We start from the raw sequence: 17,644 nt of genomic DNA on the forward strand, positions 1-17,644 counted from the left end.
GGGTGAACGTAAATTCGATAGACATAATGTATTTTTTCATGTTTAAAAAATAAAAAATGATGTCGTTGAATGGTCGTCAATGTTCTCACGTAAAAGAGTCAGTAAAGACAGTAAACGGCATCCGTCGTTTTCGTTTTATTGAAATGTCTTCCAGGTCGTCTGGGCGATTCATAATAAATATTTCATCAACAATGTAAAAAAATAAGGACACACATTCTCTGGGCGTCACAAATTCGAACGATCATGTCGAGCAACATGCACAAAAAGTAACAAGAAATCAGATCATGACAAAACAATAAAGCCAGTGTTTGCTACATTTTTGGAAGAGGAAAAAAAAAAGCTTTTTTTTCAATATGTGGAACTCGCTTCTTTTTTTTTTCTTTCCTCAGTTTAAATCCTTGGTACAAGGCACAAAGCGCAATCTTCATTTTTCACAAAATAAAGAAAACTAAAATGTTCATGCACGACGAGGCTTTTTTTTCTTCTTCGTAGTTTTACCTTCAAGTTTGAAAGCATCAATAAGCACAAGTCCTTGGTACAAGGAGGCAAATGACATTCTCGGACGGAGCCAGCAATCAAGAAACAAAACATGCACCGATCGTCCCAAAAAAAAAAAAAAAAAAAAAAAAAGGACCCATCATTTCATGCCGTCCTTGGCCTCGCCGGTCAGTCTCGTCAGGCCGGAGGAGGCGATGGGCATGTGGGGGGGCGGGGGAGGGGGCGGGGGGGGAGGCGGGGGCGGCACCTGGCAGATGGCGCACGGGCACGGCAGACCGGCCCAGTGCTGGAAGCCCGAGCCCAGCTGCAGGCCGGCCGGCGAGCCCTTCATGACGGCGTGCGGGGCTCGAACGGGGATCCCGGACGAGGAGGCGGCGGCGGCCGCGGCGGCGGCGGCGGCCGCGGACGAGGAGAGCTGCAGCGGGTGCACGGCCGCCGCGGCCGCCGCCGCCGCCCCGCAGTGGAAGGCCGAGTGCTGCCCGCCGTAGATCTCGCCCAGCAGCCGCTTCATCTCGTCCAGGGAGCTGTTGAGCATGAGGATGTAGTTCCGGGCCAGCAGCAGCGTGGCGATCTTGGACAGCTTGCGCACGGAGGGCCCGTGCGCGTAGGGCATGACCTCGCGGAGGCCGTCCATGGCCAGGTTCAGGTCGTGCATGCGCTTGCGCTCGCGCCCGTTGATCTTGAGCCGCAGCTGGTACATCTCCTCCTCGGTCACCTGCTTCTTCAGCTTGAACTTGTTGCCGCCGGCGCCGGCGCCGCCTCCGACGCCGCTGCTCTCCACGGAAGACGAGGCCGATTTGTCGCAAGTCTTGCCCGCCTGTGTGGACGACGACACCGGGTGGTGCTGGTTCTGGTTCTGATGCTGGTGCTGGTTCTGGTGCAGGTGGTTGAGGTGCGGGTGCAGGTGGTGGAAGTGGTGGCCCGGGAGGTGCTCTCGCAGGAACATGGCGTCCATGTCCGGGGATGAGGCTCTGCTGCTCGGGCTGGAGTCCGAATTCATTTTATGGCTCGGAAACGGCCTCCTCCCCCCCCACCTCCTCCTCTCTCGATCTCCCCCCTCTCTCTCTCTCTTTTCTTTTTCCGGAATCCACCTGCGCGCTTTTACGCGTGCGCCTCTCAACAGTTCGCGGCCGTGTGCTGCCTCTGCGAGGTGTCGCACGCTTTTTATACGGACGGACACACAAAAGCCGCTCGGCTACTTGTGGAGGATGACGCGCCTCTTTTTTTTTTTTTTTTTTTTGTTCAGAGGAGGCGGAGGCGTGCTTTGACTGTCCAGCCGACCGCGGTGCGCATCCATTCAGCGCCTCGGAAAAAAGGAGGGCTCGCCTCTAGCGCCTCAAATTTCTCTCAAGCGTTCTCATTTTTTTTGCCCTTTTGCGGGGTGGACTAAAAGGCACACTGCCAATTTTGACGCATCCAAATGATTCCTTTAAGCGCTTAAGGTAAATTAAATTATACAGAGTTCTCGCAATACGCGATTCGCATTTTGCGGCCTCACCGTCTCACGGATTTTTTTTTTTCCCTTTTAGAACTGTGATTAAGCAGAGAACGTGGTAAAACTTCCATTAAGCTCACTGGAAATTGATTTTACCCAATTTTATTTCCTGAAAGCGCTTGCATGAAATACAAACGTTGATTCTAGATGATTTTTAAGTTGGCTTCCCGAAATAATTCTGAATGTTTCTCTCAAGCACTTGCCGAAATAAAATTGAGTAATTTCAACAAGCATTTTCAGTGAAAATACTTTTTAAGTATAGAAGACATAAAAAATGTACCATGCACGTCACCTTGCACACTTATAATACACTTTTCTCATGCACTGTCTAAAATGTTGTATTGAATTTATTTTGTTAATTCGATTCACACGGTAAGATCAGCGGAATCTAGAAGATTTGATTATTAGTCTTAGTTCAATAAACCATTTTTTCAGAGCGTCAGAAAAAATATTAAAACTGTACATGGGTACGGGGTTCACGGCCTTCAAACGAAATAAAACACTTTATATCGCAGTATTATAAGTAACTAATCATAAAAAGCACAGAATAATAAAAAATAGCATGTAGCCTATAAAACACTGCATATAATTAACAAATAAAATACCAAATGGGAAAAAAAAACAATTTATACTACTGGAAGTATTTCACTGATTTCGTGTATATTTTGGAAAGTAACAGCGATAAACGAGGGAACGCTCTACACTGAAAGTCAAGTCACAATAATATCAGACTGTGCAAGCACCAAAATAAAAATTTGATTGTAAATGAGCACACAGGTTCAATTCCTCTGAAGGTTGACTTGCCCTTAAGCAATGCATCCTACTCCCAGCTCCTCTAAAATGCCCCCCCCCCCCCCCCCCCCCCAAAAAAAAAAAAAGACCGTGCAAGAGGGTTGGCACAAGGCAAGCAAGTGGTGAGGATGGAAAAGCAGAAAAAAAGCTGAATCCGTATTTTATTTTTCTTCCATACAAAATCAACATCATTCAAAACACACCATTTTTTTGGACCTTTGTGAATTTTTGATGACTGTAATTTTATGGTTGTCTACCGGGCAGTGCTGCAAATTGGGGCATTTTGTGATCAGTAGAAAACCTGCAGTAGCAAAAAAAAAACAAAAAAAAAACACATTCCAAGTTGAGTCGGGGTGTTTTGCAAGGCAGGCAAGCTGCATGAAGCAGGACTTGAAAATTCACAGACCTGATTGATGGGACCCGAACGATCATTAAATGATATTGATGACCGTTTGTGATGAACAAGCTTTTTCCCCATTTACAGTTAAGCAAGTCGGTGCTTGCAAGGAAGGCAAGCGGTGACAAGTGAATCACAGATATTCATCCAGCCATTTTTTTAAAACATAAATGAATTTGGTGCGTATTTTGAATGATCTTTTTCCTCACTGACGTGTGAGCAAATTGCTGTTTGCAAGACCGGCAAGTCGGTGTTTGAGTCAGTAAAACTGTGAGGTGAGATAAAAATTCACTGTTTTCAAAAAAACAACCAGCCAATTTTTTTCTAAAAGAAACAAATACATTCGCACCCATTTCAAATGGTCTTTTTCCTCTCTGACGAAGGAGAAAATTGGTGTTTGCAAGGCGGGCAAGTCGGTTTTTTGCAAGGCAGATATGCGGTGAAAAGCGAGACACAAAAATTCACCCAGACATTTTAAAAAATAATAATTTGGCGGCCATTTCCAATCGTCTTTTTCTTGCCTGACAAATGAGCGGATTGCTGTTTGCAAATCGGGCAAGTCGGTGTTTTGCAAGACGGGCAAGTCGGTATTTTGCAAGGCAGACATGCAGTGAAAAGTGAGACGCAGAAATTCACTCGGACATCAAAAAGTCAAAGAATTTGACGCCCATTTCAAATCGTTTTTTTTTCCTCTCTGACAAATGAAGAAAAACAGTTTGCAAGCCGGGCAAGTCGCTGTTTTGCGAGGCGGGCAAGTTGGCGTTTTGCGGGGTAGATATGAAAAGTGAGACATAATTCACCAAAAGTCCAAATTTCTAAAACGTCCACGCTGACGAATGAGCAAGTCGGTGTTTGAAAGGCGAGCAAGCGGCATCATCTGGACCGATGATTCCATCGTTTTTTTTCAGAGCTTTTTGTGATTGCGGCAGCGACGCTGTGCGTTCTGCCGGCCATATGTCAGCATGTGGGCGGCCGTGCCCCCCCCCCCCCCCCTTTTTTTTTTCTTTCGTCTGGACCCTCCTCCAATAAAGCTGATTATTTGGCCCCAGTCTCACTTGAATGGCACACCAGGGCCACAAAGTCCAACAATGACTAATCGGCGCTTGCTTATATAGCACACAACGCTAGCAAGCCATGACACCAAAACATGCTCATAATAGAGAAAACTGCATGCAAAATTCGCTATTGAAGCAAAATTTTAGCTTCAAGGTAAAACTAATAATCGTTGTATTTTGCGTTTGTTGGGTGTGTGTGTTTGAGTGAGTGGTTATAACACATTCTTGAATATTAATCATTAATTCCCATGGTGATTTTCAACTACGGTTTCATAATTAGGCGATTTACGGTTTTTGTGTTCTGAAAATGAGTGAAATGTTAGCAAAACGGAAAAAAAAGTGCATTTTCCGCCACACTTGGAATAGTGCTGTCACAGGGAAAATGTGGAGAGTGTGTGTGTGTGTTATATATACTCGTCATTAATTCCCATGCTGCTTTTCAACTCAGGTTTCATATTCAGGCTGGTGTTTATGTTCTGAAAATGATGGAAAATTACTGAAATGTTAGTAAAACGGCAACATTTTGCATTTCATGGCACACCTAAAAAAGTCATAGGTAAAATTTACTAGAGTGTGTGTGTGTGTTTGTGTTTGTATTAGCCATTAGCATGCGTGAACATTTACATTTATAATTAGCAGATAATTGATTTACGGGGGAGGATCAGGGCCAGTGAAGGAAGAAAAGTAGATTGGAGAAATTTGAATGGCGAATATAAAAAGTACAAAATGACATTGATTAAATCAATCATATAAATGAATTACAAATGCAATTTGTTTCAATGCAAAACGGTCATTAGCTGCGAATGAGTACTTTTCAATGCAAAACCTTTACATATGCTAACATATGGGAAACAGACAAAAATGCTAACGAGCGAAACGCATACAAGGCAGCACTATAAAACGTTGACTAGCATTTTATCCGCAGTCACAAGTCGTTGGGTCAACAAACAAACTATTATCATAAATGACAACATTCTTAGACACTCGTGGGCCACATTTCCCTGACGGTGACCGCTCTCAATGGAAGCCGCGCCCTCCTTCCTCACTACAAAATTTAATATCGACAGTGGCCAGAGGTGGCGCCGAAAAACAAAGATCAAGTCAAATAAAGCACAAATGAATCAACTAAATCAGTTCCAAAACTTCATTATTTCGTGTGCGGGTCTTCCAGTAGATCCACGGATCGGTACCGGGACCTCTGCGTTACGTGATTCCTATTTTTCTGCGGTCATCAAAAGCTTTAAGTGTAAGCAAAACTCAATGTGGATTTTAGGCGCGTTTTCGCATGTTTTCGCAATTTGAGGTGAAATACGGTTGCAAATCTTTTGTCAAGTGCTTCCATCCACTTGGTCCTCCGGCTTGTCCGTCGTTCTTTGGGTCCGCCCGCCACCCACGGCACTTGAGATAATCATCAAGTCCGTCCCCGACTCTCCTCCCGCGTGCTGCGCCATGAGATCGCCCCGCTTCAACAGTTAAAAGAAAGAAGAAGAAGAAAAAAGCGAGAACGGCGCATTGACAGGGCCCTCATTGTTGGGCCAAAGAAGGGAGTGTTTGGGGGGGGGACGGGAGGGGTTCTTTGCTCATAAAGGTGCGAGAGCAAAGCGGCGGTCCGGCCTTTGCTCTCGCCTGGTGGCATTTCAAAGTGTCAAGCTTTGAATACCAATTGCTTGAACTGGACATATGTGGATCCGCTGTAAGCCTGCTAATCCCGTCCCCAAGTGTTCCTTTGTGTGTGTGTCCCCCCCCCCCCCCCCCCCCCCGCCCCCCCACCCGACAGAAAGTGTTCCTAATCCGTTCACTGTGTGTCCATGTGTGCGTAAATTGAGAGCTTTTCGCTTCACGTCGCGACTGGCTAAAAGTTGGCCGTTTTGGAAATTTGACGTTAAATTGAAAATATGCTCCAACTGGTCTGGTCGGCCTTCTTTGGTCTTCCTTGTTCTTCCTTGTTCTTTGGAAATGTTGCGGATTTTGTTTTCGAACAGCGAATTGAGCAAATGTTCAACAGTTTCACCTGCTTCGAAAAACTCAAATGAATGTTGTAGGCAACACTGTTGAGAACCAAAACAGGAGCACCTACAGAAGCATCAGTCAAAATTGACAAAACAATGGCTGTCCCTCACCATCAGAAAAAAAATGGTAGTGATCAATTTTGTCTATTATAAGATATATTATTGTATATATGTCATGTATATGTTGACTGTATTTATTATGATAGTAACTAATAATGAATATTTGGAGCAGAAAATGGGAAAATGTTTGGTGTTAAAGATTAAATTTGAAGTATTTCTCAAGTAGTAAACAAAATTTAACATTGATTTATCATTGGCCGGTAAATTTGTGCCTCATTCAGGAAAATTGGATCATCGACGTCTATAACCGTCCACGGCAGTGAATGAGCAAAACATTCTTCCACGAAATAAAAGCTCAATTATTGCCTAAAAGTCATGCATTTTCATTTTTCGATCCGTGCCAAGTACATTAATGACGTTATTCACTGCCAGCTCAGCAAAAATAAATCTATGACGTCCGTAGCCGTCATTGGCAGTGAATAAGTTGGAAAAAAAAAAGCTGATGCCGATATCCGTCAAAATGCATGATCTCGATGCCGATAATCGGTCTATATCTAATAACGACGAGCGGTCTACCAACCACACGCCGGCTGAGCCAATTTTAACGGTTGCTAACCAAAACAGCAGCACCGATGTGACTTTTGAATGGCTAGCTCGATAGGTGCTGCTGTTTTGGTTGGCGACAGAGTTGAACATGGCTTTTCATCAAGTGGATTCCTCCCAATTGGAAAACAAGCGCAGTCAACTTGCACATTTAACGAGCTAATGAGCGGCATGGGTGGGCCTTGTAGCCCCCCCCCCCCCCCCCCAGCTACCAACTCCGCCCACCCTCTCTAACAAGGAGTGCGGGGCCGTAAAAGGTGAAAGGAAAAGGACAGTAATTGCTGGGCAAATGTTATCGGCGCAACATTTTCCAACGTCATGCCTCATTAGCGGTATTAGGAGGTCAAGGCCACGCTGGAGATCAGGTCAAGAGTCCAAACATACACATTGGCAGAGTTTGGATTTTTTTTTTCTCTCAATATTAAATCAGAGTACTATTTGCCGTTTTCATTAGAAGTAAATCCTGCAAAAATCAAGTAAACCTTAATTAAAACGTGCTGGAATCATTTTAAATCTGTGCTCTTTTTTTTTTAATTGCATTTATATGGAAGTGAAAAGAAAAAAAGGCAGGTAGGATTCTCCCTTTTCTCAGAATTCAGACTATTCTCACAATTCTCATTTTAAAGGCAGACCTCTCTGAAAGGTCAAAAGGTCAGTATTTTAACTTTCAACAAAGATTTCTGATAGAAGTGAGAATTCTAAGAAGTTTGAGGATTGAGAATTTTCAGACTTCTCACTTTAAGGTCAGAATGGTGTTTTTAAAGATTTCTTAAAGAAACCCTACTTTAAGCCACAATTCTGACTTTAAAGCCACAGTTTTTCATATTATAAAATCACCTTGCGGGTCCAACTAAACCAGTTTGCGGGCCAGAAATGGCCCGCGGGCCTTATGTTTGACACCACTGCCGTATCTTTGCATTGTTTTCGTTATAAATAAGAGAAAATCATACTGAACCATTATGCGGTGCGCAATATTTATGTCTTAAAATTATGGAAATACATTTTTGGTTGCTTTAGGTAACCCTACTTTTGGAACACCTCATAAAGAGTTACGTAAATAAATTTAAAGTTAAAATGTGATCGTTATTCATGAAGTTGTTGTTTTGGGGGGGGTGTACTTTTGCAAATAGGCTTTTGTTTCATATTGCAGTCAAAGAAGAAGTTTCCCCACTGACGTGAATTGAAGTTTAAAGCGCAAATATCAATAAGGGCTTTTTTGTGCCCGTCCGCCTTTTAATTACCGATGATCAAACCGCGGGGGGCTCGTTAACGGCGCGCCTCACAATTCGCCATTGAAGTCCTAATTGATATTTGCGGCGCTCGCCTGTTAATTAGGCCGCAAACAAGTCGACGGCGGCGCCGAACTTTTGATGGCCGCCGAGAGAGAAAAGCAAAAGTGGCGCGGTGCGGTGCGGAATGGAGTTTGGGGTGGTCGGCGCGGCAGATTGGCCGAGCTTTCACGCGCTCATGCGTTCGCGAGCTGGCCTCAGCCCCTTTCGCCCGTCCTAAATCTTACATGTTAATCTCCCCTTGCCCCCTTCTCTCGGGTACACAAACATGCTGTCCTTTCACCGAGCCCCCCCCTTGCCCCCCGCCCTCATTTTCTGCTCATGTGCACCCATTGCCAAGGGTCCGAGCGGACACAAAGTGATGCCAAGCGAGCGGCGGGAGGATGGGCGGAGTCGGATTGTGCTCCCCATAAAAGGGGAACCCTGTTACAAATATGCCGCCTGCCTGCCTAAGTGTGTGTGAGTGCGTGCGAGAGTTTAGGTGTTTATGTGAGAGACTAAGTGCGTGAGTTTTGTAGGTGTGACTGACTGCCTTGTGAGAGGGAGCGTGAGCAACTGCGCTTGTGTGTGTGAGATTGAAATTCCGCATGTAAAATGTACAAATTCTATTGAAATGTGAGTTTGCGTGTGTGTGAGAGTGTACCTTGAATGTTTTTCGCGTGAATGTGAGAGAGATATGAGCGTGCAAGAGTGACAGTGTGAGTGAATGTGATTTGAGGAAATATTAGAGTGTGAGTGTTGGATATGTGAGAGAAACAGAGTGTGAGAGTGAGTGAGAGACTGTCAGTATGTGTGAGAAATAAGTGAGCGAAACGTGCATATGACAGAGTATGCCTACATGTGTGTGTGTATGCAAGGTAAGGTCTGTGTGTGTGTGTATGTTTGCGTGCAAGAGAGTGCATGCATGTGGTGGGCGGCCAAATAGCAAATGTGTGAGAGTGTAAGAGTGAAAATGTGTCAATGTATGTTTGTGAGTGAATGTAAGTGACAATTGGGTGTATATGTGAGAGAGAAATGAGAGAGAGAGGGTGCAAATGATAGAATGTGAGTGTATGTATGTTTTGACTGTCCGGTGAAAGTGAATGAGACTATGAGAAGAGGGAGTGTGTGAGAGATATGTGAGATATTAAAAGTATGGTTGTAAGATTGAAAAATTTCCTGCAAACGTGTGTAAGTGTACCTGTAAAACACTCAGGGTGTGTGTACATTTGCGTGAATGTGAGAGAGCAAACGAGCGCGTGGGTTTTTGTGGCGTTTGTGAGACGATGATGGGGGTGCGCAATTTCGAAAGTGTGCCTACTGAGTTTTGACGCTCCCTATGTTGAGTTTGCCCGCGCCGTGATTGGCCGGTCCACTTTAAGGGAGGGGCGGCGCCCCCGGGACCAGCGAGAATCGACTTTCGCGGCTAGCACTTGAATATTTATGCGTGCGCGATCTCGCGTCGGCCTGTCCGTAGCCACGCGTGGCGCGCACGTCCGACAGTAAAAGGACGGCGGGCGCCGGCGACATTTTTCAAGTTTGTTTGACACATTTAAAATGCTAATAAGCCCTTTATTATGTGCTACATCAAATGCAAATGCTGCGTTTTACTGCCGCCGAGTTGGCTCCACGTCGCCATTTGCATATCTTCTGTGCGTCTCCTTTGCATGCGTCCAGGAAGCGCGGAGAGGGGCGGCGGGGGATGGGCGGGCCTAATAAATAACCTTAACAAGGCGCCTCCCGATAAACAAGCCCCGATAAGGCCGCCCCATTAACGAATGCTAGGCCGCGGCCCGTTTGGCGCCGGCGGCATATGGTGTGCAAATCCGCCCCGGACCGTCGCAATTGTCACGGCCGAGCAGACGGATTGAAAAAACGTGGCTTTAGTGGCCCACGCTTTATGATGTGGGGAATTTGCCCCTTTAGGAACTGGCGTATTACTGCAAGGGCACGTTTGTGTGAGAGTGAGAGTTTGCGTGTATGTGTGAGAAAGAAAAGTGAGAGAAACGCACTTTTAGCGTATGCAAGGTGAGGTGTGTCTGTGCAAAAGAATGCATGAGGTTGGGAGGTCCAGAGAGAGCAAATGTGTGAGAGTGTAAGCGTGAACGTGCATCAATGTACGTGTGTGTGTGTGGTTGTGGGAGAGTGAATAAGGGTCTAAGAGTGAGCATTTGTGTGAATGTGTGTGAGTGACTACAAGAGAGAATTAGCATGTGACTCAGAGTATGTGTGTGTGAGAATATGGGGGAATATGGTGTGTCACATTTTCTGAGAGCAGGTTTGCATGAGAGCAATTTTTGTGGCAACATGCGAGAACATGTGAGTGTACACGTGAATAGCAACAAGAAAGATCATAAGAATAGGTCGGTAGATAAATGCGATTAATGTGAAAATTTGATCATGTGTACCTATGTGTGAGAGTCTGTGATCAAGCGAGAGAGATCTGAACTAGTGGAGGAAATTGTGACTGCGTGCCTGTGTGTGTAGACGAGTGTAGATCCGAATGCGAGAGGGTGAATGTGTGAGAGTAGCTTATCCGTGTGTGCGTGCGCTGCGTAGTGTAAGACAGCAGTTGTGAGTGTTCAGTGTGTAACTAAACATTTTAATCAGCTGCCTTGCGAGGCCCATTAAGCCACGCCGGCGTAAACATTCCATAAAGAGTGTCATCATATTTCGCCCGTAACGAGGTCGCCGGGGCCATACGTTAGCGATGCCACGCTTCTTGCGCGCGCACACTTTGCCCCGTTATGTCTTCTCAGGTGACTCGTGCGACTAATAGCAAGCGCCCGTCCTCATCTGTCATGCGGGTTCTTTCATTTTGGCTCGTTGAAAATTCACACATCCGCTGCCATTGACGACTATGGACGTCAAAGGTCCGCTAGCAGGTAGCGATATGAAGCAAGAAAATTGTTCCAAAACTTCATTAACCTCTCAAAAAAAATAGTGTTGTGTATTATGAGTTTGTGGTTTGAGTGACCTTTGACCTGTGTTGCCATAGCTCCCCTGAAAAAGGACCTTAGTTACTTACATTTAAAAGTAACTTTTTAGTTAGCATTTAGCACATGCTAACAACAGATTTTCCAAGACTATTGGACCTACATTTTATTTATTTCCCTTTTTATTTTTATTTTATTTCCAGTGATGTTCCAAAATGTACATATTTTTTTAAATAATAACAAATTTGGACTTGAAAAAAGAGACAATTTTGTCTTCTGTCTTGTTGTGAACTAAAAATGACATCACCTGCCCAAGGCTCGGGTAACAGCCAATCACCAATCAGTGTTCTGAGTTTGATCATGTGATGTCATTCTCAGTCGACAGCAAGTGTTTAGTTACTTCATTTAAAAAAGTTTAAATATTATAAGCTACGTTTTTGTTAGCATTTAGCACACGCCAACAGCTGATTTAACAATACTTAATCCGAAGCGCGTTTTTACCAGTGATGGTATGGAATAAAGTTATTAAAATCAAATGATCAAATTATTATTATTAATGATCAAATTATTAATGGATAAAATACTCCCTTTTTTCTGCGGGAAATGACTATCCCTTGGCGAGAATTTTGGAATTGACTTCCCTTTGAAGTGGTTGCGTGGGGTTTCTTCCCGCCTCGGCCACCAGGGGGCAGTATTAGCGTAGACAATAGGAAGACTTTGATGTGGACGCAGGGTGAAACGCGTGTTTTGAAGCGGCTGGCGGCTCGCGGATGCTAATGGCGTCTTTTGTGCCGGCGTCCTTAAGCCGTCCGCTCCGTCGTCTCGCTTTCGCCGTCTAATCCGCTCCACAGCCGTGAAAACTCTCCATGAGGGACACCTGACCCGTTCTAATGGGACCGCCGCACCATGAGAACACACGCACACACACTCTCACACTCGTGCCGTCTCCCCGTTTCTCTCGCTCTCTCACATGATTGCACAGCCTTACACAATACTGGCTCACTCTCACGTTTTTACAAGCACACATGCTCGCATACATTCTCACACTCGTCCACTCTCACACAAACTCGCACGCCCTATCACCCATTCTTTTTTGATCTCTCATAAACTCTCACACACTAACACGCTTTTTTTCTGTCACAAACACACTCACAGGCACTCTCATTTATACGTTTTTCTACACTTCCAGTGCTTTTGCTCTCTCACTGTTTTTCTTTCTCTCTTTCTCGCACTTGCTCTCACGTTTTTTTTCTTTCTCTTGATCTCTGTGTCGCTCTTTCTTTTTCTGTCTCAGGCCTTCTGTTTTCTTCTGTCTGTCACTCGCTCTCTCTCATTTGCTCACTTTCTCTGTTTTCTATCTCTCAGTTTTTTCTATTGCTATGTCCTCCCTCTCTCGTGATCTTTCTGCCTGCTTTCTCTCTTTCTCTCACTCATGTTCTCTTCTGTTGTCTCACTTTCAATTTTGTCTCTTTCTTTCTGCCTCACCATCTCTCGTTTTTCTTTTTATCTCACTTTGTCTCATTCTCATTTTCTCCGTTTTTCTCTCTCTACTCTTTCTGTCTTTCATTTTCTGTCTCTCACTCGCCCTCATTCTCACGTTCTCTCTTTTCCTCTCATTCTCAACTCATTCTGTCTCTATTTTCTTACACTCACTTTCTTTCTGTCTCTCTGTCTCTTTTTCTCTGACTCTCATTGTCTCCTTTTCACTCCTTTCTCAACTTCTTCTGTCTTTCAGTTTTCTGTCCCTCACTCCTTTTCTGTCTCTCTGTCAGTTTCTTTTCTCTCCTCTTCCCACTTTCTCTCCTTTTCTCTCTTTCTCTTTCAACTTATCCTGTCCCTCTTTCAGTTTTCTGTCCGTCACTCTTTCTTCCTACTGCTCTGTCGCTTTGTCTCTTCTTTTTCCGTGTGTGTCTCACTCATTTTCTCTCTCATTCACTGTTTTTCTCTTTCTGTCTCTCGTCTCTGTCCCTATTTAGTTTTCTCTCTTTCTCCCGCTATCTTCGGTTCTCGAATTTACGCTATTGCTTTCTTTCTGTCTCCGTCTTATTCTCTTGCTCTTTTTTCTGTCTCACTCTTTCTTTCTCTCTCATTCTCTTTTTTCATCCGTCTGTCTCTCTTGCTCTATTTCTCTCTTCCTGTCTCTGTTTAACTCACTTGCGCTTTCCTTTTCTTTTCTCTCTTTTTCTCCCCTCTTTTTCTTCTGTCTATCTCTCACGCTATTGCTCGCTGTCTTTTGTTCTTTCTGCCCCTCTCTCACTCTTTCGCTCTTCCCGTCTCTCTTTTCTGCCTTCTCTCTCACTTTCTTGGGGGATTGCGACAGGGACTCACATTCTATATGGGTCGCGGGCTCGGTCCTTCTCGCGACTCGGGCCGCGAAGCTTTCAGCCGTGGTTTGGCGTCGACAGATGGTCCGACGGCTCGCCGGACAGAAAGCGGCAAGCGCTCAAAAGAAGGGGAGCCGCCTCGGGGGGGGGGGGGGGGGGGGGGGGGGGGGGGGGGGGGGGGGGGGGGATGGATGAGGAGACCCGGGGTCCAGCCGAGGATTGTGCCGATGAGCTCTGTTTACGCGCCAGATTACTTGGATAAACACGAGAGACGTGCGCGATACGGAAGGGACTGAAACATTTGCCCCCAAGCTCCAAATACTATCCACAATGTTACTATAGATGACACTGATTACTACGTATTGTAGTTTGCGTGTATTGATCGTTTTCACTTCTCTGGCACATGTATATTATTATTAAGTTTTAAAGTTTTACATTTTCACAGAATACTTTTGACAAACTCTCAGCAAGCCATGTCCGAAACCACACAGAAAGTTTGGTCAGGTATTTACAGGAGTCGGTTAACTCATTCGGTGCCAGTGACGTATTTTAACTTTTTTTTTTTTTAAAGGGACAGTGTGTAAGATTTAGACCGTTTTTCATTAAAAAAGGAATAAGTTAAATGATTGTAAATTTCAAAAACTTGCAAATGAATGTGTTCTTAACGACCCACAGTATGTTTGCAATATACTCATAGGTTTACTTATCACTGAATCGTATTACATGGGGGTGGCACTTTTCCGGAGGCGGCCATGTTTGTTATAGCTCCGGACAATGGTAAATGCAGCAACCGCAGCACCTCCCGCTGTCCGTAGTGAAAAACGCTCTAAATCTTACACACTATCCCTTTGAGGGTCCATACATTCAACCCCAGTTACTTAAGTATCGATTTAATACTTAAGTAGCTTGAAATTAATGTCCTGAATGTACTAAGTATTGAGTTCATACTGACGGATCTGGAATTCAATGTCCAGACTCTTAAAAAACGTGAAAATACGTCCCCGGCATTGAATGGGACATTGGACTCTGGGATATTTTGTCCAATCGCTACCACCAAATTTAATTCCCAAACTAGCTCAATCAGATCGCCTACTACATTGTAGCAAAGGTGAATTTTGGTCTGTATGTGTCAGTGGAGCAAAAATTTTGTGGACGCGCCATAAAAGGGCCCCAAAGGACCCCAAGAGACACAAGTTGCAGCAGCAGTAGGTCCTTCTCCATCTGCACCCTAAAGACCTCGACAATGAGGCAAACATGAGCCCAAACAGAGGGATGGAGAGAGGATTGGGGGGGGGGGGGGGGGTGACGGGGGTTGGGGGGGGGGGGGGGGGCTAAGCGGGGAGGGACACATTAACAAGCTATAATCTCAACTGCCTTATCCATAATGCATTGTGTGGGCCAATTTACATGGTGCTGTTCCCTCTGGGGGAAAGGAGATCATCCATCACGCTACTTTATTAGCTCCCTCGCACTCTCTCACTTACTCACACACACACGCACACACACGCACACACACACAGTGCGGCTTATTTATCTCTCCCCGTCCCTCTGTTTTGCCACCGCCGATGCTTCAAACCGCTGCTGCCTCGATAAAACATCTCCGAGGCCAGTCGGGCAGACGGAAACTGGCAGGGTGGTGGCGGCATTTTTTTTTTCTTTTTTTCGGGGGGGTCTTAAACGATGGCAGCGTTGTCAAATGTGCTGCACGTCCGCGGCCAGTTTGAGTCGCCGCACACTCGCGGGCTCCTCTTACGCTCGTTTCGTCCGGCCTTGACGGTGATCCTTTGAGCAAATTCCATGCTGTTTGCTTTTTAATTCATAATTGAATTACATTTAGATTTTTTTTAGAGATTTCTAATTTATCTGCACATCATTTGTTGGGAATTATCATTGCACAATCTAATGCATGTAATGCAATGTTCGGTTAAAGATGATATAATGTAGGTTAAATTAAATTAATTATTGTATTCAATAGAATCAGATTACCTAAAAATTAAACATTTAAAATTAGTTCATTTGAATTGTTAACTTATACATATATGTACTTTTTTAGTCATCATTATAAATATTAATTTTTATATGGGTGTTAATTTTTATATGCTAGTAATTTTTATGTTGAACAAAGAATGAGTTGGTCAAAATATATTAATAATATTTTGTCTCATATTTTTTTAAATTTTATGTTTCACATCACATAATTCTCACTATTTTCAATATTTGTCTATTGAGGTCATTTCTCTTAGTTTCTTCAACTTGTCTCTTTTGTTCTTTTTTTTTAATTAAATTAAATTAAAGCTGACGTAATATAGATTTAATATGATTAAATATCATATCGAGTAAAATTGGGTGACCTAAAATGAAACTTTTAACATGAGTAAATTTGCATTATGGTCTAAATGAACATGCGTATATGTATTTTTATTCATTTGTATTAATATAGGATCAAAATTAGCATGTTTTTATATATACTTGTCACAACATATGCTGGTCAATTTTATTTGCAAGTTATTTTCACATTTAACAAATGAGTTGGGCAAAAAACTAAACATCTAATTTTGTCTCATGTCTTTTATTTCCTGTTTTATATCACACGCTTTTCATTGTTTTCATTGTTTCCACTGCTCTAACGTTTTTTTTAGTCTTTAGTGAACACTTGTAGTATATTACAGTCATGCCTTTTTATTTTCTTATAAAATTCCTCCTCCTTGTTTGTGCGGTTTTTAGTTTAAATACGGGCGATATTTCAGGGCGGCTTTAATTCCAAACATGGCGTATATTAAATCGGCGCCTGACGAGCGCCCCATAAAAAATGCTTGTTTACTATTTGGAAGTCATTTCATTTGGCAGAGTTTACGGCGCCGAGGCGAAGTCTAGTTAAATTTGATTGTGCCACACTTTTTGAATAATTGATACTCAGACAGCTGGAGCCGAGATTACCGCGAAAAAATCCCGCTCCTTCAGAAATGTTTAAATTTTTGATGGTTTATCCTGACGCAAGCTGTTGTCGTCGAGCGTAATGATGCTAATTTAGTGGCCCGTCATTTGTTTTCTTTCCTAATGAGTTCTTGACGTCAATTAAAGTTTGCGGCGAAAAGACCACAATTTGTTGTCTGGGAAGAAAGAAAAAAAAAGCATAAATGACAGATGACATCCTTTTTGGAAGACAGAAGCAGTTTATGTGCAATGTTTGTTTGTCCCCCATGAATATACGCTTAAGTCCACCGTGTGTTGCACAAATTCGTTGTCGAAATGCTAAATGAGCTCATGTTGCCACTTTTTTTCTTCTTTCTCTCCTGCTGGCCAGCATGGGGTCAAGGGTTACGTCCCCAAATGCAAAACTACAATTACACACACACACACACACACACACACACACACGTACATGCAGACATATGGAAGATAAAAGGGGAATTAGCTAATGCTAACACGCTAATATCTCAATCAGCCAAAATGTCAGTGTAAATAAAATAAAATTTAAAAAAATAATAGGCTAACTCTCAAGCTCTCTCTCACACACATACACAAACAGAATTCCTCACACAAACACACACTCACACACACGAAGAGTGGCTATTAGGGAAATTAGCTAATGCTAACATGCTACTATATCAGCCCAAATGCTCGTGCAAGTAAAAATCAACATATGACAAATGTAGGATGACTATCTCTCTCTCTCACGGACATTGTACACACACATGTACAGAGCTAATAGGAAAAATTAGCTAAAGCTAACATGCTAATGTTTTAACCAGTGCAAATAAAAATCTTCATGCAGCAAACTTAGGCTGAATCTCTCACTCTCTCTCTCTGTCTCCCGCTCTCTCTCTCTCTCGCTCTCCCACACACACATACAGAGGCTAATAGGCAAGTTAGCTCATGCTAAAAGGCTAATATTAAACCACCCAAAATGTCAGCGGAAATAAAAATTGTCATAACAAACCTAGTTGATTCTCTATCTCACTCTCATACATACGTTAGCTCATGCTAATAAGCTAGGAATTTACCGAGTGAAATTTCGCCACTGCGTCATTTAAATTTTTTTTGCCTACATAGATTAAAAAAAACAGCAACACGTTTTTCATATGTAGTCCAGACGAAAATGTATTGGCAAGAACGAATATAACCAATTTGCTTGCCAAAAATCCCCAAACATGGGCTGTAAAACGTTTTGCCCACAAATGCCAAAGAAACCTCAAAACACACACAC

General features: G+C 43.6%; 1 protein-coding gene across 1 annotated transcript; it reads right to left on the reverse strand.

The window, feature by feature from the left end:
- Positions 1–267: 267 nt before the first annotated feature.
- Positions 268–1,568, reverse strand: olig3 (oligodendrocyte transcription factor 3). Its single transcript, XM_088421794.1, has one exon. The coding sequence runs from the start codon at positions 1,496–1,498 to the stop codon at positions 638–640; it is 861 nt and encodes a 286-aa protein (XP_088277920.1). The 5' UTR covers positions 1,499–1,568; the 3' UTR covers positions 268–637.
- Between the last annotated feature and the right edge of the window lie 16,076 nt (positions 1,569–17,644).

The sequence above is a fragment of the Hippichthys cyanospilos genome, chromosome 8 (genome assembly GCF_059441005.1).
Source record: "Hippichthys cyanospilos isolate Australia breed blue-spotted pipefish chromosome 8, RoL_Hcya_1.0, whole genome shotgun sequence".
Lineage (NCBI taxonomy): Eukaryota > Metazoa > Chordata > Actinopteri > Syngnathiformes > Syngnathidae > Hippichthys > Hippichthys cyanospilos.

Coding starts and splice junctions, on each gene's coding strand:
- olig3 (XM_088421794.1), bottom strand. CDS start 1,498: ATGAATTCGGACTCCAGCCCGAGCAGCAGAGCCTCATCCCCGGACATG.